The sequence below is a fragment of the Herpailurus yagouaroundi genome, unplaced genomic scaffold (genome assembly GCF_014898765.1).
Source record: "Herpailurus yagouaroundi ecotype Mexico unplaced genomic scaffold, PumYag 141, whole genome shotgun sequence".
NCBI classification, from domain to species: Eukaryota; Metazoa; Chordata; class Mammalia; order Carnivora; family Felidae; genus Herpailurus; species Herpailurus yagouaroundi.
In genome coordinates, this window is record NW_024412396.1 from 9905166 (window position 1) to 9926819 (window position 21654).

The 21654-nt window shown below is 38.3% G+C and overlaps 2 protein-coding genes across 12 annotated transcripts in view; one reads left to right on the forward strand and one right to left on the reverse strand.

Annotated features, from left to right (window-relative positions):
• AP4S1 (adaptor related protein complex 4 subunit sigma 1) overlaps nt 1–9864 on the forward strand; it is a 50135-nt gene extending 40271 nt beyond the window's left edge. For 5 of the 6 annotated variants that reach the window (XM_040476871.1, XM_040476872.1, XM_040476869.1 and 2 more), the window contains exons 5-6: nt 300–311; nt 9246–9864. In XM_040476871.1, the coding sequence (XP_040332805.1) occupies nt 300–311; nt 9246–9374 (141 nt within the window). In that variant the 3' untranslated portion in view covers nt 9375–9864. Of the gene's footprint in view, nt 1–299; nt 382–5194; nt 5751–9245 lie in introns of those variants that run through there. The other variant, XM_040476874.1, reaches the window with a different exon arrangement.
• A 1488-nt stretch (nt 9865–11352) lies between these two features.
• HECTD1 (HECT domain E3 ubiquitin protein ligase 1) overlaps nt 11353–21654 on the reverse strand; it is a 93717-nt gene continuing 83415 nt past the window's right edge. For all 6 annotated transcript variants that reach the window (XM_040476863.1, XM_040476861.1, XM_040476859.1 and 3 more), the window contains 7 exons: nt 20305–20442; nt 18143–18750; nt 17105–17183; nt 16884–16977; nt 16029–16179; nt 13553–13697; nt 11353–13439 (listed from right to left, as the gene is read on the reverse strand). In XM_040476863.1, coding sequence (XP_040332797.1) covers nt 13302–13439; nt 13553–13697; nt 16029–16179; nt 16884–16977; nt 17105–17183; nt 18143–18750; nt 20305–20442 — 1353 coding nt within the window. In that variant the 3' untranslated portion in view covers nt 11353–13301. The remainder of the gene's footprint in view (nt 13440–13552; nt 13698–16028; nt 16180–16883; nt 16978–17104; nt 17184–18142; nt 18751–20304; nt 20443–21654) is intronic.

Sequence of the window (21654 nt, forward strand, 5' to 3'; positions counted from 1 at the left end):
AGGCTTTTGATACACATATCAAATTAGCTACGCGTCATCTGAACAGGTTGAGTTAGTCTAGTCCCTCTACCTTTCAAAGATGAATTGTTCTGGTTGGCAAAATTCCTCTAAACTGCAGCCTGTTTTTCTTCATAAAGAAAGCACAAGCCCAGACTCCGAGCCTTCCTGCTCTCGCGCTTCTATGTACAGAGCTGCGTCCCCCACCTGCTCCCTGGCTTGTGGCCAGGGCAGCTGCTAACTGCTAAGCGCACGTGTCCCAGGGGCTCATTCTCATCCTTGTACTCTTTTCTCTTTTCCAGAGTGAATTAGATGTATCCTTTTTCAAAGCCATGAGCCAGGTTTTCCTCAGTACTTGGCAAAGCACAGGCTAGTCCTGATCAGGTAAGTGCCCTGGGTCAGGAAAACAATTCAGCAGAATCCAGTATGCCGATCATCAACAACCAACAAGGTAGTCAGAGGTATGTAGCAGCTTTGCAGAAACAACCCTGCCCTTTTTTACAAAGATAATTTTTGTTATGATTTTTCTATTTTTCAGACATGGCAATACTATAGTAGTAGTTGATAATAACTGATATATAATAGTGTAACTTCTTTTAAGCATATAGAATAGACCTTTCCAGAATCTAACACAGCCAGAAAGTGCTTGGTCCTCCTAGAGAGAATGGATTTTCATGGCTCCAGGTATAAATCTCCAGAAATCCCCCATGTGATCAGAATAAGGCCTTCAAGGATGATAAAATGGAGGGTTAAAGAAATTGCCTGACTTGTATCCATTTACTTTTATAGCAGAGAAAGCTCTCCTTTTCTTCACTTTCTTCTCCCTTTTAAATCAAAGTATGCCAGGGCCTCCTCAAATAAATATTATTTGCTTCAAATACTGCAGACCTGTGGATTTCAGCAGGGCCCCCTGGGCTTTGTAAGTACTCTGAGAAGCAAGTGGACATTTTAAGTTAATTTTTACTACAAAAATCTGCATACCATTTGAAAACAATAAATGAAAGAATCCACTGGGAAAACATCAGGCTTAAATCTAGAATAGTAACATTAAAATAAATATATATTAATTATAACATGTTTATATATCTATATCTATACCACACACATATCCATTAGACTGGTATATTTGGGGGAAATGGCCATTTAGCGTTTACTGTTGATAGAAAATGTCATCATGTTGATGACAAATTGGAGGCTGTATCTGGGAGCCTCTTTAAATTGACTGAGAAAATCTGAGTGCCCTCTAGTGGTGAGTGACCTAAATCTATGCTCCCTTTGACCTAGGACACCCAAGACCAGGCCGTGTATTAAGGTGTTATTTTTATTCAGCATGTTACATTCCATTTTAAGTAAGCCCTTTAAAGCAACTCACAATAAATCTCTTCCTCTTGTACAGGGGAATAATAAAAATTCCTTTTGATTTAAAAAATCATCAGAAAGATGGCCAAAGCTGTTAAGACACTTCATTAGGAGTACAGAAACCCAAGTTCTGCTTTCAAACCTGCCACCAAACTATATGTGTTGGACAAGACACATAACCCCTTTATTTCAAAATAAGAGAATTAGGCTAGAAGAGCTTTAATTCCCTCTCGGCCTTAGTATTTGATGTTGCCATGACTCTAAGTGAGCTGAGTTACCTTACACCTAGAACAGGAAGAAAGAGTCTAACTGGTCTAGAAGTTCAGAAAATTAAAGTGAGTCAGATAGAGTACGTATTATAGCTGAACTTGTTGTATTGATGTGTCTTACGTACTAACTACAGGTAGAGACGGGTTTGTCTTTATAACCCTCTGGGGTATAACCTAGCTCCAAGTCATGAGCTCCACCATTCTTTCTCTTTTCTTTTTTCTTAAAGATTTTATTTTTAAGGAATCTCTACACCCAAAGTCACAACCCTAAGATCAAGAGTCGCATGCTCTTCTGACTAAGCCAGCCAGGTGCCCCGAGCTCCAGTATTCTTGTTCAAATTTAATTTCCACACCAAGGCACACAGTTTGTATTCTTTCCCTCTATTTTACTTAGTTTCATTTTTGCCTTCCCTTCGTTTCTACCTTATTTTTTTTTTTAATTGAAATACAATTAACTTACAAGGTTAGTTGCAGATGTACCTCTGACTAACTGACATTTCACTGGCCTTAGGAATTACTTAGGCATATCCACCTGAAAGATTAGGAATTTTGCGTCGGTAAGAGAAGGGAACTAAGTCTTTCCAGACCTGGCAGTGTATGCCTTTGCTCCAGGCATAATTTCACATGGACTTCTGGTGGCCTAAAAGTGGAACGGGTAGCAGGGCTGGTAGGATATGAGATACCTGTCTTCTATTAACATTTTTAAAAGATTTCCACCCTCAGCCATCTGAAAAAAAATCTAATTAAAACCCATGTCTTTAGTCTGCCTCATACATAGTTTGTTTTTTTTTTTTTTAACTATCATGGGTCCAGGGAAGACCGCTACATGCCAGTTTCATAACAGTAAGACAAGGGAGCCTGTTGGAGATGCAGCCTCAGTTTCCTGCCCCCTTCTCTGTGCAGGACCATAGGTGTTCTGCATCACCACCCTGGTAGCCTGTAACCAGGAAGCTGCTGAAGCAGCTAACATTGTTTAGGTCTGCTGTGCCAGGAAAGCTTCCTCAGGCCTTGAAAAGCTGAAAACAAGCAACTTATAATCACTGCAGCCTGGAGCTGGTTCTCCCAACACTCAGAACACCCATCTTTGTGCTTGCTTGGGCTTAAGAAAGCTTTCCTCGTCCGCCCACAGGAAACAGACATGTTTTTAGGCTTGGCTTTGGTGCAGCACCCGGAGGATGGAAGTCAAAACCTCACGGAATTCCCAAGAAGCCCTTTACTTGCAAGCTTTTCCTCCAGAAGCTTTATCAGCCTGAAGCACCTTAAGAATGGGGCAGCTTTCCAGAATCCACCTGTTTAGACTTTGAGAAATAAAATGCACCATTTGTATACAAGCCCTAGAATGGGCCTGTTCTAGTAGGACTAACATCACAGAACATGACAGATGAGATTTTAAAAAATGACCTAAGCACAAGAAATCAGGACAGAAATTCCGGCTTCTTGAAAACCCTTCCACTAAATGGAAACTGTGTGTTGCATTTAGTGTCAAGAGGGGCAGACTCTTACGACCAAGCATGTCAGTGACATAAATCATTCACGTGCAGTGCAGAAGTTCCTATACACTCTTCGCGATCTATTCCACCTGCTGGGTTGAAATGTTGGCCAGAGAATTCCTGAGGCCCTGCTTCTTTAGGGAAAGTTTGCCCTATCACTCTAGTAGACTTATTTAAGACTTCCCATTCTGTGAATGAAGATGGTTTTTAGGAATCAACTAATGAGCTTCTCCAGATGTGTTCAGCTATGTAGCCCCAGGTTTGCTGAATTCTCCAGACAAGTGATAATTCAAAGGAGCTGTCTCCACCTGCTTTGGTAAATAGGGAATGGCACCAGTGAACAGTGCTGTGTGGGAGATGCCCAACTCCTCCTCAGTTCAGTGCATACTTACGGTATGTGTGAATGTACAGAAAACCTTAACAGCCTTTTTGGTATTTGGTGCCTTTAAAGAGGCTTAAAGACCTTGGTTTATTTGGGCTAGAGTAGAATCCAGGAGTGCTATCTTTAGACTTCAACAACTAGCGTCCCTTTCCTGGGTCCTGTACTTTAGAGGGCAATACTCTGGCTCTCCTTCAGGAACATCTCTCTCTCCATGGGGTGAGGATGCTTATCCAGAGCCTGCAGGTACCCAATCCACTTCTTGACCACCCTTCAGCTACCTTGGTCCCCAAAACTCACTGGGTACCCATATACCTGAGCTTGCTGCTAGCAGGACTGGTATAGACCTCTCCCCAACCCTTACCCCAGGACTGGCGGGGGTGGGGGTGAGGGGTGGGGGGCAGGAATGACAGACAACCTGGGATAGTAGCTGGGGAACAGGCTGGAATCCCTATTTATATTGCAGTGCCACCTATACCATAAATATAGGGTAGGCCTAGAATCCAGAATGTTTTTCTTGATTCAAAAATATCTTTTAAATAAATCTTTATTTTCTAAGTCCTTAAAACCCAAAAGCCTGAGCAGTTCTAGAACCTTAAAGCTCACGTGGGTGATGTGAAAGTACCTCTTTATCGCAGTTGAGGGTGGGGGAGAAGGAAGGGCTTCCCTGCATCCTGCTTGCACTCTCTGTGACTCAGCTAATTTTCTACCATGGTGCTCCCTGGAGGAATGAAGGCACCCAGGCAGCACTAATCAGCACCACCAAGATTTGCAGTCAGGCCCTGATTAGGGCCCAGAGCCCACTGTGGGGCATCAACCTCTTGTTCCTTCGTTACTATCCTAAAATTACAAACACCTTTAGAGGTCCAGAAACAAGAATAGGGCTTCTCTGATTAGGAGATAATTTCAAACTGATTTAATGAGAAATCACAAAAGCACTTGTTCAACTAGGGGCTTTGGAAATGCTGGTAAGAAAAACAAAGTTCTCCAGGGAATCCCTCCAACACCACAGTGGTAGCTTCTAAATAAACTGAAATTGTCTCCATGTTCTGTCAGAAAGTCACAATAATAAATTAAGTCATTACCAAAAGATTTCTTTTGAGGTATTATGGAGTATGTGATTACATCAGGAATGGCTTGATATTGTCAGAGAGGAGTAAACTAGCTCCCCTCTTCCTGAAGGTTAGAGTCCTAGGATTTGAGTACTTTGGAACTAGAAGAAAACTACACAATCAACAGGTTAAAACCTCATTTTTTAGATGAAAAGGCTGAAGCCCAGAGGGGTTCTGTGACATGTCCCAAAACATAGGGCTACTTTGGGACACAGCTGGTACCAGTCTCTGGGTTTCCAGGGCCCTTGACTCCATGGCTATAAAATTAGAAGATTAAATTTGACTATATATATATATATATATTTTTTTTTTTTTTTTTTTTTTTTTTTTTTTTACAAAATTTGTTATCATCTGGAGATTGTGGTGATTTAAGACTTAACAAGGCATTTATATAGTGCCTGTCACCATGCTATCTTGGTGTTGTCAAAGTTTTTCCTGATGTAGGAAGGAAGTTTTGGGGAAACCCTAGTTTTCGGTTGGAGGAGTCGGACATGATGAGGGTATCTGCCGGTCTTCGTAAGAGCGTGCTCTCCAGGAGTGGCGTCCACATTGAGTAATTTCTAAACATCTTTTTTTTTTCTTTTTAAGGAATGTAAATTGAAAGCAGGGCTGCAAGGGGTGAGAGCTGGCCCGTGGGCTCAGGGAGTATGTCTTTGGGAAGGGGAGGCCCTGAGGGGCAAGGGAGCCAAAACCTTGTCAGCACGAGAGCTGCAGTCAGTGCTGTCATGAGTGAAGAGTCTCAGAATGATGAACGGTCCCCAAGGGAGTCAGCCATTTACCTGGGAAAGGGATGTGAAGGTTCCAGATTAAACAGGTCTGCCCTCCGGACTTCACCGACTCTCACTGGACTCTCACTGGCCTTCGCCGTCTCCTTATTTTCTCTGCGTTCTCTGCGTCCTTGGATGCCATATCCATCCGCCACTGTACCTGCCCAAGTCTGCCTGCCTGCCTTCCGCCCACTCCTTTTGTTCCACGCTTCCGGCTTCCAGCTGGTTGACTCAGAAATAGGGACAGCGGGTTATGAGGGGCAACAGTGTTAGGGGAAAAAACAAGAGAAACGGACAGGCTCATTTGACCCAACGCTGACTTTCAGATTTGTGTGATTTTACATAAATCTATATAAATTTTTAAAAAACTACACCTGGATGTCTTGTTGCTCTCAGAATATGAATGGGTCTTTAAGGAAAAACCTATTGAAAACAAACAAAACAAAAAAGATAAATTCCTTTTCAGTGGCCTAATTCACAGGAGGCAATACTAAGCCTAAAAGTGAGCAGCAGACTATATTACCAGTAGAGTATATCCCGGACTGTGCACTGTCGTGAGTTTTCTATGGAATAATATTTGAATTTTTGTAGAAAATGTGAACACAAGGCCCTTCACAGTTTACCTAATTTCATGGGAGACTGAATTAAAATATAAACAGGAAAGCAAGTTTTTTCCCCACCCCACTTAGTTTTTCAACAACTTTGTTAGCTAGGATCTTAAAAAGAAAGAAAGAAACCAAGGAAGACAACAAGGGATCTAAGACCAAAATCTAGAATTATACATTTTAGTTTCTAGGCTGAGTTCTACCTTAGAATTGCTTTTCAAGTCCCATTTGAATGTATGCTGCTCAGTTTTCTCTTATTAAAGGATAAATAGACCACTACAGTGGTGTTAAATTACCATACTGAAAAAGTGATTTATGATTCAGAGACCAAAATTCCAATGTGGGAACCAGAAACATTTTAGTTAGAAAATTGGTTTCAGGTGGCACTAATATTACTGGGGTCCTAAGATGTTCCACTTCAATCCACATTACACATAGAAATTCAGCAAGGCTTGGGGCGCCAGGGTGGCGCAGTCGGTTAAGCGTCCGACTTCAGCCAGGTCACGATCTCGCGGTCCGGGAGTTCGAGCCCCGCGTCGGGCTCTGGGCTGATGGCTCAGAGCCTGGAGCCTGTTTCCGATTCTGTGTCTCCCTCTCTCTCTGCCCCTCGCCCGTTCATGCTCTGTCTCTCTCTGTCCCAAAAATAAATAAACGTTGAAAAAAAAAAGAAAGAAATTCAGCAAGGCTTTTGGGTCTCAGGATTGGGAAAAAGTGGGGCTTTCTGAATCTGCTCTTTAGGAGGCTGGCTGTAGTTCACATCAGCTCCAACCACAGGGTGTCCACGAGGGGAAACCAAGTGCCTGATGGATCTTTTTAAGTCAGTCAAGTTCAGTGTAACCCCCAACTAGGACCCTCTTGAAAAAGTCCCTTCTCAGCTCACCACAGTAATAGACCAACAGCCTGGGCCTTTGTCGCTTCATCCTATTTGAGATGTCAGGGTTGAAGCATGTTTGCCTATGTTTATTGCCACAGGGCTTTGCATTATAGGGCTTTTTTTTGGTCCCTGCTCACCTGACATGTAGCTCAAATGCCATTATTCTTGGCTTCACCAGTGTGTACAAGTTGCTTATAAACCAAATCAAGATGTAAACAACAGCTGGATTCTTAAGGAGCCACATGATTCCAGGTGGAAATCTGCTTTCAGGGTTTTGCCTCACACTGGATTTGGTCTGTGTTTTCCCTATATGGTGCCAGAAAGCTACATGGTTATTAAGGGTTTGAACCAGATACTCAGGCAGTCACATGCCCACGGTACAGGGTGATCTCACTGAACAACTCATGTTTCTAGGATGTTGGGAAATTCAGACTTGTTGAAAGACCTTGTCTTTACAATGTGAGGATGTCAGTGGTTGATATGATTCAGCAGCAATTCTAATCTGAATTTCAAAACAAGTGGCTTCTTGCTCAAGGGGACATCTGAATTTTAGATCATCTACTTACCAAAGTCTTCAGCTTGATCCCTAAACTAACTCAAATAGACAGAGTAAAATTAGATCTCCTCTCTCCAAGAAAATCATCTTGGATGAGTTCACATTTTCAATGCACCAAGGCTTTCATTGCCCTTAATGAAAACAAAAGGGGATTCTGCAGGCCATTTTTCATGCAGCCCCCTGTGCTCCCCAACTCCACTTTGTACTGAGCTGACATTCCCACTTTGGCTTCTAAGTTCTGGCTTCTGGGTCTGATGGAGTCAAGGGCCTAGTATTCCAGTCTCAATTTGGTCATGGACAAAGCAATCATCATCTATATAATTGGAAGACATTATTAATAGGTATATCAGAGTAAAGCTTTTTTTTTTTTTTTTTTTTTTTCTTTTCTGGGTCATTTAAGGACAGTTCCCATGGGTTCCTGAAAAACAGTTTATTCCGCTAGAGGACTATTTGCACAGAGCTTAATGAGATATTAATGCAGAGCCTAATAGGACCTTAAAAGTCATTCACAGGGTTGTATCATTTTCTGTAGATGTACTTCACTAAACAAATACAATATAGATTTGAACATGTGAAATTATTGAGAAAAAAACCAGGTGGTAACAATTCACTTTACCAAGGTTCACTATTTAATTATGAACTTCCCTAGTGCATTTAAATCACTCATTTGTTGACTGAAGTTTGTCTATCTGAAACAATGTTTCAATCAGCTGTTTTTTTTTTTAAGAGACCAGGATCGTGTTCTTTAAAGACATGGATTAATAAGCTATTAAAGTATAAAATTCAGAACCATTCAACTATTATCATCATCTCATTGTAGTTCCCATTCTCCTTTCACAAAAGTTCTCTGAAGGGGCTACTGGGAGAAGAACTTGGCTCCTTCCAATTAGCTAGACATTGTAGTCTGACAACATTTTCGTCTTCCCCCATGTGCTATACTGACTTTCCACTAAGAACATCAGTGGAAGTGGCTCCGTATTTCTCAAATGAGTATTTTTAGAACTGTTCATTTATGCAAGATAGTCTCATGAATTTCAGAATTTTTATCTACTTGGGAATTAAGTCAGCATTGACTTGCTTCCTTCATTCATATCTACTCTTGGTTATTTTTTTCTTCAGCGCGACAGAAAGGATAGCTTAAGACATAAAGCTTTGTAAAAGCATTTGGTTTTGGATGAAGTATTTAGGGCTGAGGGAGGGTATATACTCAGTAGCCTCAGGCCTCTCCTGAGAAGTGTAGAAGCAGAACCATCAAGCCAAAGCTGTGGACGTAAATTCCAGCTCCTGGCAATTACCAGCCATGTGACCTTGGACAATGGCTCTGAGCCTATTTGCTCCATGCAAAATGAGGATAATGTGTAACATTTATACCATAGAGTTGTAGAGAAGACTGAAAGAATTATGTAAAACAACACAATGCCTGGAACATGAGTATTCCATAAATCGTGGCTATTACTGTTGAGGTTATTATTGTCTGGGAAGACAATACTGTTCTTGTCCGGTCACCTTCTTGCCGATGTCACTTACTTTATTCTCTAGTTCATAGTAGATTCACTTTCCCTCTGGCTAAAAGGTATAGCTATTCCATTTCTGTGCACATAGGCCAATTAGCTTAACCAGGATGAAACTGGGTGTGCATGTGTACATTAAGGTAATAATTTCTAAAACAGACACCAATTTTAAATCTAATTTCATAAATTCTGTAAAATAAACAATACTTCATGCTTAGACTAATTTACATGGGAAAAATTATAGGCTAAGTGGTTATTTAGTGTTACATGTTAATGTTAATAACATTTTTGTATCTCTAGAACTAATTTCCTTAATGTGAACTTAGATAATGTTTAATTTGGATAAAGTACACATTATTTTGGATGAGATGGTGTTGAATGGCTGCATTGTGGAAACGAATCGGGCAAGAATTCTTGCCCCTCTACTCATTCTTGATAAAATGTCAGAAAGCTGAATAATGGAAGTCTCTGCCAGACAACATCAACTTGTGGAAGTGAGAATACCATGGAATACCTCTTTACATCTGTAGCCCAAAAAGTCTGCAAGACTGTACCCTGCAAAATGGGGTACCCTTCCAAAGACATTTTATATAGGTGTTTTCCACAGTTCCTAAGTGGAAAACAAACTGTATTTTAAAATATGGTGTACAAAGAAAATTTTTCTCTAAGAGACAAATTTTATTTTCTAACCATAAGCATTTTTTCCCCACTTGTTCAACTTTTGTTGAGTTCTGAGGGTATCTTTTTTGTTCTTCGCTTTCCTTTGTATATTTAATTCAGGATAGCAGCATGAGAAGAACATGAGACAACTATCAGCCAATAAAGTTCTAAACACAGAGCACTTCGAATGTTTTCTGAATGCTTTTTCCTTAAAATGTCTTAAGTCCAAACTTCACTGAATTGTGTACCTAATAAAAATCGAGAATTAAATTTGATTTGCCAGTTTCTAAAAGCCTAATATCCATTTTATTGGCACTTGGTAATTACAATGTCGTCATGTAATTGATTCACTTATAATGTTACTACCAAAAACTGAGTGGTTATACATTAAAGGAGAGCCTTTACAACCATACTTTAGGCAATGCTGTAAATGGTTTGTCTTATTAGTAAACTTATTTGTAAATGAAGTTTACTTTAGTTCAAAGTCTAAAAACAGAATGCAAGAGAGTATCTCTGTTCAGGTTGGCAGGATATGAAGCCTTCTCCCCCACTCCCTATCTTATTCCTTTGACTCCTTGACATGTCTGGAAGCAAAGAGAACTTAGTCACCATAGAAAACCAATGACCTAATCCTTCTCAACTTTTCTAGATGTTTTTGCTGCTCAGTAGAGCACAAAGAACTGTCTTAGGTAGAAAACATGTTTATGTGCATATAGGGTAGAAAGGCAGATATAATGGAGGAAACAAATATGATCATGGTACTTTAAGATATTGTGCCATCCTATGGAATTCCAGGAGTTCTTTCATCTACAATACTATTCTCCAAAAGAAGACATAAATGGACATTCCAGGCACTGATGATTCATTCAGTACTGTTTTTGTGTATGTGTGTATGGGTTTAAGTCTTTGTTTCTAAAAATCTACTTACATATTTAAAGTTTGCATCTATAAAGATCCAAACAACCAGTCAATAATGGATTCTAAAAGCAAACCGGAGTTCGTTTAGACCCATTCAGAAAAGCAGAAGAAAGGCTTCTGACCTGCCAGAACAATGTGTATTGATCCCATACCTTTGCATTAAGTAGCCAAGGTCTGGGGAAAGCCCAGCGTAGATGAAAGTGCTTTGGAGGTCTTTCTAAGACATATTAGTTGGGAAACACTGTCCTAGTTGGTAGGCACTTAATCAGTAGCACATTCAGGTAACTGCTGAAACTGGTACACCAGAAGTAACTAGGGAGTGAACAAAATTAATTTTCAGGTCACACCAAAATAGCACTTGAATAACATCTTGGCACAGATTTCAGTACCTTTAGAGAATAACAATTAAAAAAAAAAAAATACTAGGTAGATACCACAGAAAAGAAAGCTGAAGAATCCAGTATACGTGGAGACCCTAGTAGATATCTTGTAACACTTGACTCATGCAAAGTCAACTGTAATGTGGCTATCTGTCCTTCTAGGCTGTGTCATCTTGCTTCAGGTTTATTGCTGAACCGTGATGAACAGCTTTAAGTGATTTTCACACTCATGAAATTTATGTCTCAGATTGGTCAGCTGTACCTTGACTCCTAACATTTCATTTACTGAATATATAAGACTCATCAATTTTACAGGCTACAGCAATGTGCTATGCCAGGATTCAGCAAACCTTTTCTGCAAAGGGCTAGAGAGTAAATATTTTAGGCTTTGTGGGTCATGTGGTTTCTACAAAACCTCAGTTCTGCCATTGCAGTGTAAAAACAATCATAAATAATACATAAATGAACAAGCATGGCCACGTTGCAATAAGTTTATTTATGGACATTTGAAATTTGAATTTCATAAATTTGAAATTTCATTTGAATTTTGACTTTTGAAATTTGAATTTCAAAAATTTTTCACATCATAAAATATTGTTCTTTTTTTGCTTTTTTTCAACCACCTGAAAATTTTAAAGCCATGCTTAGCTCATGGGCAATACAAAAGTAAGCAGCAGGCTATTATTTGCTGACCCCTGTGCTAGATTATAGATTAGTCTTGGTAAAAGCTGGGTATTGACAGACATTTTACAGACTTAAATAAATGGCAATACTAAGCACATAAACTGGATTTTAACTCTATCACTAGAATAAAGTTTTAGTCATGTATCCATGACTTTATTGAGACCATCACCACGACTATTTTTTGGATTAAAGCATAGGTCATACATTTAAATATTGCTATTGTGTTTTATTTTAACTTTTATTCTCAGAACTGTGAAACTCACAATAAGATGAATTATTTAAATGCTGCCACTGATTACATAGTCACAACATTCTCATGCAGAGAATAAAAACAGTATTCAAATGATTGACTATAGAGGGACATATCTCTTCTAATGTAGAAAGGGAATGTATGTACCTTTTAAACAGGTAAATAATGGGCAATTCCAAAAAAAATGCTTTTCACTCCTAAAAAAGCCATCTGTCTAAATCAGTCCTACTGACGTTTCTTTCACCTAAGGGAAGAGATGTGATAAATCACAGAATTTGGAAAATGGAAACAGAAGCCATTCTTCAAAACGAGGAAATGGCCATATCCTGGTGGTTTCTTTTCACACTAACAACATTCAGAAATCATTCTTGAATCTTAAACTACACATCCCTGCAGATACAATGGTAAGTAGCAGATCTGGTGTTTAAAAAGTTAACACAAATAACTTGGCCATTCACAGCTGAAGAATACTTTAAGACAGAACACAACAGTTGGATCACAAGCATGTGAACATAGATTTCTCCTAGATTTCCAGTTTCAGTAAGTGTATTTACTATAGAAAAATACATTTCTTCATGTAGTAATTTCAAAAAACTATATCTCAGTGATTCAAAATAAAAACTATCTGGTTAAGTTCTTAGGTCTGACCGTTGCAGTGAAATAGTCACATGACACAGTTTTGTACGCTGCAAACATTTTAATGATTATTGTTGAGCATACATTTTGGAAATTTTTTACTTCAAACTGCAACAAGTTAAATAAATGTTTATAATATACAAAGAAAATACAACCAAAAGTAAAACTTGCTTTAAGTGTGCCTTGCATCTAGACCAGTGTTTTTTTTCCCCCTTAATATATCTTTACCTTTGAGCTGCACAAACACACTTAAGAATTTGATCTTTATAGTATGGCATTTAGGAAATAAAAATATACTCCCACCTCAAAGAAATAAAAAGGTTGTGCATGATTATATGCCAAACAAAAGAGAGAACACTAGAATACTCTGATAGTGCAGGCATCATTAAAAAGGAAAAGAAAAAGCTTGAGATGCTCATTAACTATGTTTTAAGGAAGCAGGATTTTTGACCAAGTAGCTTAAAAGCCAGCAAAACGGGGATCAGTGACGGCAACTGTAGTGTATGAAGTATGAAACGACAAACTTTACACAAATACACTGTTAGAAATTTACCAGTGAACACTGAAGATCTGAGAAGCTGCTCTTTGGAACAGTCAAGTAGGACCACCTTTTTCCAGTCACTAAGCCCTTGTAGCAACACACAGTGTTCTGTGCTATATACTTGCTGGCTGGGTAGTTAAAGGATTTGTTTTGTCATTAGCAGCTAACCAACTTATTCCACGTGTTCTTAAAGCCTTAATGGTTGAAATAAAGGCAAGTGTCATTAGCGTAGAGGATCATATACTTCTCTGCACACAAACACAAGAGGCTTCACTAGTATTTTATAAGTCTCTGATGTCTCCCATTTCAAAGCTCAATTGAGATGAAAGCCTTTCTCCATGGTAGCAGCTAGCAGGCGCTCTCTCATGATCTCCTCCGAAGAATATTCCGGTAACTTGAGATAATGCACACATGTATTTACTGATGGATAGCTTGCATCAGTAGCATCGACCTACAAAAAGAAAAGTGAGAACACAGGAAGACCAGGACTTTAAATTTTTATTTCTTTCAATCCTGAAGTAAGTAAATTCCATTTGGATTCCTCGTTAGCTATAAAGTTTGTACCTTGCGAACAACTGTGAGCCTGGGATGCAGGTTAGCCAGTCCACCTGGGGGAAGAGTTGAGCAACCAGTGGTAAACTGCAGGAATGCTTTCCTTTCATCTGAAGACATGCCACACAAAACCCTCACGAATCTCAGGAAACCAGGGCTACAAGAAGAAAAATATAATTATACTCATGTGAGAGCTGATTTAAATGAAAAACACTACTGCTACCTTGTAAGCCAGCAATAACCCAAAAAACAATTATCAGTAGTATCTAGAGTACTAGAGACTCTTGACTCAGCATGAAATGAGCAGATATAAGCTACTTTAAAAATATCCTACAAAGACTGTCTTGTACTTACAAACAGTCAGAACCAAACTGATGGAGTACAGGGATCAAATATGCAACAAAGCCAGCAAATCAGAAAAGCTCAAGATGCACATGCATAATTCATCTAAATATGGCTAAAGGGGATCTGAAACAATCCATTTTTGTTAACGGTGAAATAAACTGCTTCTATATGCCACAACAGGCATGAATTTCACAATCATAATGTTAAAGAAAAGGGGGCACCTAGGTGGCTCAGCCAGTTAAGCGTTGGACTCTTGGTTTTGGCTCAGGTCATGGACTCATAGTTTGTGAGTTTGAGCCCCATGTCAGGCTCTGTACAGTCAGTGTGGACAGAGCCTGCTTGGGATTCTCTCTTCCCCTCCCTCTCTCAAATAAATTTTTAAAAAATTTTAAAAACTTAAAAAAATAGTTGACTTAGGAAAAAAAATGCTATATAAACATTAGAGTTAAGTTTAAAGTAATTCATAATAGGGCTGACCTTTGAACAACACAGGTTTGAACTGCTCAGGTCCACTTGTACATGTAAGTTTTTTCAATAAATACAATATAGTACCGCAAATATATTTTCCCTTCTTCATGACTTTCTTTTTCATTATTATTATTATTTGAGTGTAGCTGACACACAATGTTATATTAGTTTCAGATGTAAAACATAGTGATTCGGTAAATTTATACATTATGCTATTCCATCACAAGTGTAGGTTCTCATAATTTTCTTAACATTCTTTTTTTTCTCCAGCTTACTTCACATAAAATATGTTCATATTATTGGTAAAGCTTCTGGTAAGAGCAGGCTATTAGTAGTTAAGTTCTGGGGAGTCAAAAATTATATACGAATTTTCAACTGTGCTCCTAAACCCTGCATGGTAAAGGGGTCAACTGTATTCTCTCATTTTAGTTAATTCGGAAACTTTTTAAGTTTATTTATTTATTTATTATTATTTTTTATGTGTATTTACTTTTGAGAGAGAGAGAGACAGAGGTGTGAGTAGGGAAGGGGCAGAGAGAGAGGAAGACATAGAATCCGAAGCAGGCTCCAGGCTCCTAGCTGTCAGCAAAGAGCCCAACTCAGGGCTCGAACTCACAGACTGCAAGATCATGGCCTGAACTGAAGTTGGATGCTTAACCGACTGAGCCACCCAGGCGTCCCATGTTTATTCATTTTGAGAGAGAGACAGAGACGGTGTGAGAGGGGGAGGTGGCAGAGAGAGAGGGAGACAAAGAATAACAAGCAGGCTCTGTGCTCATAGCACACGGGGCTCGAACTCACAAAACTGTGAGATCCATACCCTGAGAGGAAACCAAGAGTCAGATGCTTAACTGACTGAGCCACCCAGGTGCTCCTGGAAACTTTTAAAAAGAAAAGGTAATATACAGCCTGTAGTCTTAAAAAAAAAAAAAAAATCTAATAATCAGTGGTATGAAAGAAAAAACAACTCAACTGTTTCAGACTAAAGACCTATCCCTCCAAAAGTTCCTATCACAACCAAATGCTATTTTCTGATAAGAGACAGTGGTAATGAGGGGAGTGCTATTAAGGACATTACTGGAGTAATCAACAAACCTGTACTATGGACTACAGGTTAGCTAACAGTATGAATTTGCTAGCTAATGTGGACACATGGGAGAATATCCGTATTTTCAGAAAATGTACACTCAAGAATTACAGAGTAAAAGGGCATGATATAAGCAACATTCTCAAATGGTTCAGAAAAAAACAGTATACATACACATATACCATGTGTAGGTATATATATAAATATGTGTGCTTATGCATAAATAATATAAAGCAAATTTTAAGTACAGTTGAATCTGGGCAAAGGCTATTTGGAAATTCTTTCAACTTTTTTTTACAAGGCTCAAATTTAAAAACAATAAAGGTTAGTATAAAAACAATGAAGCCTAAAGGTTTACAATTCACCCAATTCTTAAAAGAGCGAACAATTAAAATGGAATCTTAACACGAACAAAGACTCAATTTTCTTTTTGTATAAACTCAGCCTTATCAATGGATATGAAGACTTAACTGCTTTCTCACTTATTTTATGAATGTAATTCACTGAGTCATAGTTCTTTAGAGAATCTGTCATTTGATTTTGGGACATAAACTGTTTTACTGACCTTAGAAAATAAGCAACACTTACCTGTCACGTGTATAACCCAACTTAGGTTCAGTATAATTAATAATATCCTCTGCTGCCCAGGATGGTGACTGGTTTCCACAAAGAATCATTTGGACTTCTTCATGGCTGAAGGAACTTAATTTCTCCATTGGAAAAACTTTATTAAACCCATCTACATTATACATAGCAAAAAATCAAAAACAATAAAACATGTAATTCAATTTCCAAGTTATAATTCCAAAATGCCAAATTTCAAATCAAAATACCTAATATCAACAGAATGCAATATGAATAAAATATTAATAAATTTTTAAAAAAACAAATATAAATTAAAATAGCTTGAAATCAAAGCTATGCTAAGGTTTTAAGTACAGAAATTTCCCTTAATACTGCAAATGTGAACCGAGATACTCGCTCAGTCATTATGGTCAGTAGCCAAATTCTAGTAATTTCTTAACCAACTCTTTGCATCATACGAGCTAGCTGAATCTATATTCTTTTTCAGAACTAGTAAGTGACAAACAGTCTAATATATTGTCCATCAATTTTCTCCTGAAGAACTTAGGTTCTAACATGGTTTAAGTCATCCTGGTCATGCAATGTGGAAAGTACGCAAATTTATGTTCACGTACAAATGAAGAAATGGAGAACAAAAGTGGGTCTCCCATTACTTAGGAGGAACAAGCTGAGGGTATGCCACAGCTTGAGAACATTCCAACCTGTTCTGGGTAATCTGCAGGACCTAACTATCGGGACGTCAAAAAACCACAGGGCAAATCTAGAGACTACCAGCAATTCTTGACAAGGTAAGTGCCTGAATTTCAACTGTCTCCAAGTAAAAGGAGAGGTATTAAGCTCAAGAGCCCTAAAAATTACCTCTAAAGGCTTCCATCTGTTTCTGAATACCCGTATGCATACAAAAGTCAAACATCAAATCCACATATTCTTCTGCATTATCCATTGTTATCATCTGCAAAGGAAAATTTGCCAACATTATTGTTAATATCCAGGGATGTTTTCAGTAGCTCCTACTACAACTGGCCTCATCTAGAGGATGTTTCTGAACTTAACAACTGTATCAAAAGCAAAATTTTTACCTCATCTTCCCCACTTGGCTTGAGATCCACAGCTGTAAAACCATATATTCTTGAGGAAGGGCAAAACTGGAAATTTAAACTGGGAAGACAAAAAGTATTAGATTAACATTCAACTACCATTGGTGTTTAATTTTTAAAACACTGCTGCCAAAACCATGATCCGCCCCCCCCTCCCCCCACCCCTCTGGCTTAGATGTTAAGCATGAGGCCTTTTGAATGCAAAAACCCCATCCACAAAAACTAGTAGGCCAATCATCACCAAACCTGGCTTTGCAAAGACTGCAGGAAACCACCACCTTTCCAGATTTCATTTCCCTTTATGGCACAAAATTAATAAAGGGTTTTTGCAACAAATTAGGACAGCAACATCTTTACTTTTTTTTTCCAAGAAGAAACTATTGCTTCACTAATGTTATTCAGGCTCTGTCCCTACCCTCAAAAAGGACCTTGAATATATAATAATTTATCAAACAAAACTTCTCAACATTATCAAGAAAGGAAGAAAGAGAGAAAAAGAAAAATAAAAAGAAAAGAAAAGAAAGGAAAGACAGACAGACTTGCAGTCAACCCAAAATCACAGAAAAACATACCAAGGGTATAATACTACATGTATAGAAATCAAAAGAATTTTATCAAAAGATCTGTAGCATCGGAGTCAGTTAGTACAGCCATTGGGCATAAGGCCTACATATAAAGCAAACTACTTTGAGCTTTGCCAAATACACTATATATATTAATTAGCTATGATTTCTCCAAGTATCTTTGACTTTGGACTTTCATACAATACATATACATTAATCACATCTGATAAATCAGATAACCTTCCAGAGATTTGACGATTAATAAACTATATTCTGGTATTCTGAATATTGTCTCTATAATATGAACTCTTTAAAATTCAAATCAATAATATTTCCTACAGCATATTATTGTTCTTAACCGACTATTTACTCATACATTGCAATTAGTGGGGACAAAGAAATAAAAGCTTTAAAATCTATTCATCCATTAGGTTGAGGAATGTATATATAAACTTACCCTAAATCCTCTATGCTAAGTGGAGGACCAGACCCTGATGGATTCTTTAGCACTAGTTCCTGTAATTTCGTGTTCTTCTCATCTTCAGAAAGACCTTTGTTGCTTAAAATCTGACGCCTCTTGACAGCAAGGTCTTTAATTTCTTTTAAAAATCGGGCTCGGTGTGGGTTTACTAGTTCAAAGTCTTCCCAAGTTAAAATTCCATTAAACCAAGCTGGGGGTTTTGGTTTGGGGGGATCTAGAATAAACTCTGATTTTGAATCCTCTTCAAAGCTTCCTACAGAGAGTGAATCATGACCTTCTTCTGTAGAAGCTTCAGACTGACTTTCAGTACAGTGTAAGTCTCTATCACCTCGTGACTCATAAATTAATTTACTCATATTGCTTTTAATGTCACCCATACACATAAGTTTAAAGAAAGGCTTAGAAATAGGTAAATCCACAAGTCTATTGTCTTGAATGCATTTGGCCAAGAAAATCCCAAGGAAATGAAAGAGTTTTGTGATCCTTTCAAGCTCATCACTATCTTGTGGAAATGGTGCCGTGAACAGCCCACATGATCTCTGCACATAGTATCCGGGAGGTTTCAATCCACCTCCAAGATCAACCTAATTTTTTAGAGGGAGAAATAAAAATAAAATTAAACAAAAGATGCATAAGTATTAAACACCTTCATCAATTTAGCTATCTTAAAGTATTTATATATACCTTTTATTAGGTTTTGGTAACTGAATTTTCTTCTTTAAAACCATTTTAATAATATCAAGATTAATCAATAATGGGGGCCCCTGGGTGGCTCAGTCAGTTAAGCATCCAACTCTTGATCTCAGCTCAGGTCAAGAGTTAAGCATCCAACTCTCGATCTCACAGTTCAAGAGTGTGAGCCCCACGTTGGGCTCTGTGCTGTTAGCATGGAGCCTGCTTGGGATTCTTTCTCTCCCTCTCTTTCTACCCTTTTCCTGGTTGTGCTCTCTTTACATTAAAAAAAAAAAAAAAAAAAAGGCAAAGGAATTGAAGGCAAAAATGAACTAGTGGGACCTCATCAAGATAAAAAGCTTCTGCACCGCAAAGGAAGCAATCAACAAAACTAAAAGGCAACCAATGGAATGGGAAAAGATATTTGCAAATGACGTATCAGACAAAGGGCTAGTGTCCAAAATCTATAAAGAACTCACCAAACTCCACACCCAAAAAACAAATAATCCAGTGAAGAAATGGGCAGAAAACATAGATAGACACTTCTCTAAAGAAGACATCCAGATGGCCAATAGGCACATAGAAAGATGCTCAACGTCACTCCTCATCAGGGAAATACAAATCAAAACCACAATGAGATATCACCTCATGCCAGTCAAAGTGGCTAAAATGAACAAATCAGGAGACTATAGATGCTGGTGAGGACGTGGAGAAACGGGAACCCTCTTGCACTGTTGGTGGGAATGCAAACTGGTGCAGCCACTCTGGAAAACAGTGCGGAGGTTCCTCAAAAAATTAAAAATAGGTCTACCCTATGACCCAGCAATAGCACTGCTAGGAATTTACACAAGGGATATAAGAATGCTGATGCACAGGGGCACTTGTACCCCAATGTTTATAGCAGCACTTTCAACAATAGCCAAATTATGGAAAGAGCCTAAATGTCCTTCAACTGATGAATGGATAAAGAAATTGTGGTTTATATACACAATGGAATACTACATGGCAATGAGGAAGAATGGAATATGGCCTTTTGTAGCAACGTGGATGGAACTGGAGAGTGTTATGCTAAGTGAAATAAGTCACACAGAGAAAGACAGATATCATATGTTTTCACTCTTATGTGGATGCTGAGAAACTTAACAGAAGACCATGGGGGAGGGGAAGGAAAAAAAAGTCAGAGAGGGAGACAGCCAAACCATAAGAGACTCTTAAAAACTGAGAATAAACTCAGGGTTGATGGGGGGTGGGAGGGAGGGGAGGGTGGGTGATGGGCATTGAGGAGGGCACCTATTGGGATGAGCACTGGGTGTTGTATGGAAACCAATTTTACAATAAATTTCATATTAAAAAAAAGATCAATAATAAAAAAGTTCGAAAACCTGGCTTAAATTCTGAAAGCATAACTTATTTTTAATACTTTCTAAAAGCAGAATCACAATCACAAAATGGGAAATAAATCTTACATGACGAGATTCATCATCTGGAAAGTTATCATCACAAAGCCACGCTCCCAAATCAGTTCTCTGGAATTCTGCTGCCACCAGAGCATAAAATTCTAATGTAGGGCCCAAGCCAGTTCCTTCTTCTCCTAAAAATTCAACCTAAAATATGAACAAATTGTGGGGGAAAAGTGAGCTTAAAGAAAAGGTTTCAAAATTATCCCATTCTTACCAAATGATACATTTTTTTTAATAACAGCAGAATAGTATAACAACACAGAAGTTTTATTCTAGTTTTTCTAAAAAGTATATTTATTGTACACTATTACACATTTAAACACCATGGTGAACATTGTTCACAAAATGACTGATCTCTCACACCAACTTTACAAAATAGATTTTCATCCCTTTTGTTACACCAAAGGAAACCAAAGTTTAGATAAAAAGGTTAAATTATTTGCTTGAGGAAATGATGGCACACAGATTTGTCTGTGTGCCTATATGACACCAAAACCTAAACTCTTCCTCTATTCCTGACTTGAGGAAATTACTTCCAAGGTTTTTGTGTCCATACTCTACATAGTCCCCAAATGATGTGAGAGGCAGCTTACAAAAACATACAGTGCATGGTAAAAAAATAAAATAATTAAGGATTTTCTACTTAGAGGAATATATGAGTAGGAAGAATAAGATGAAAGCAAATAGAGTTTAAAGTGAAAGCCATAAGTCTCATATACTTTCTAAAGATACAGCGTATCTGTCACGATCAGTCTCTGATCCAAAAGATAAACTAAGCAGCTGGTTCATATTTGTGACAGAACAGAGATTTCTTTCATTGTCCCTCATAGAAGAAAGAATAAGCATATAGGATATGCTCGACAATGCCTATGATAACATCTGTACAGAAAATACATCATGTTTTATACTGCCATTTATTATAACAGCTCTGAATACAGACCCATGGTATAATGCCAAGCACAGTTTAATATAAAACAGTATGCTCCAAAAAGATGTGTATATCTAATAGCACAGCTTAATGTACAGGTAAAACTGAGAACATCAAACAAAATTTTTTTATCTTTATTTATTTTGTGAGAGAGAGAGACAGACAGAGCATGAGCAGGGGAGGGACAGAGAGAGAGTGAGACAGAGAATCTGAAGCAGGTTCCAGGCTCTGAGCTGTCGACACAGAGCCTGATGTGGCACTTGAACTCACAGACTGCCAGATGATGACCTGAGCCAAAGTCCAACGCTTAACTGACTGAACCACCCAGGCGCCCCAAAATTGAGACTATCAAAAAAATCCTTAGTGAGTGCTATTATTCAGTTCATTAAGAAATGAGAAGTATCCTTCTCATTTGCTTCATTAAGAAA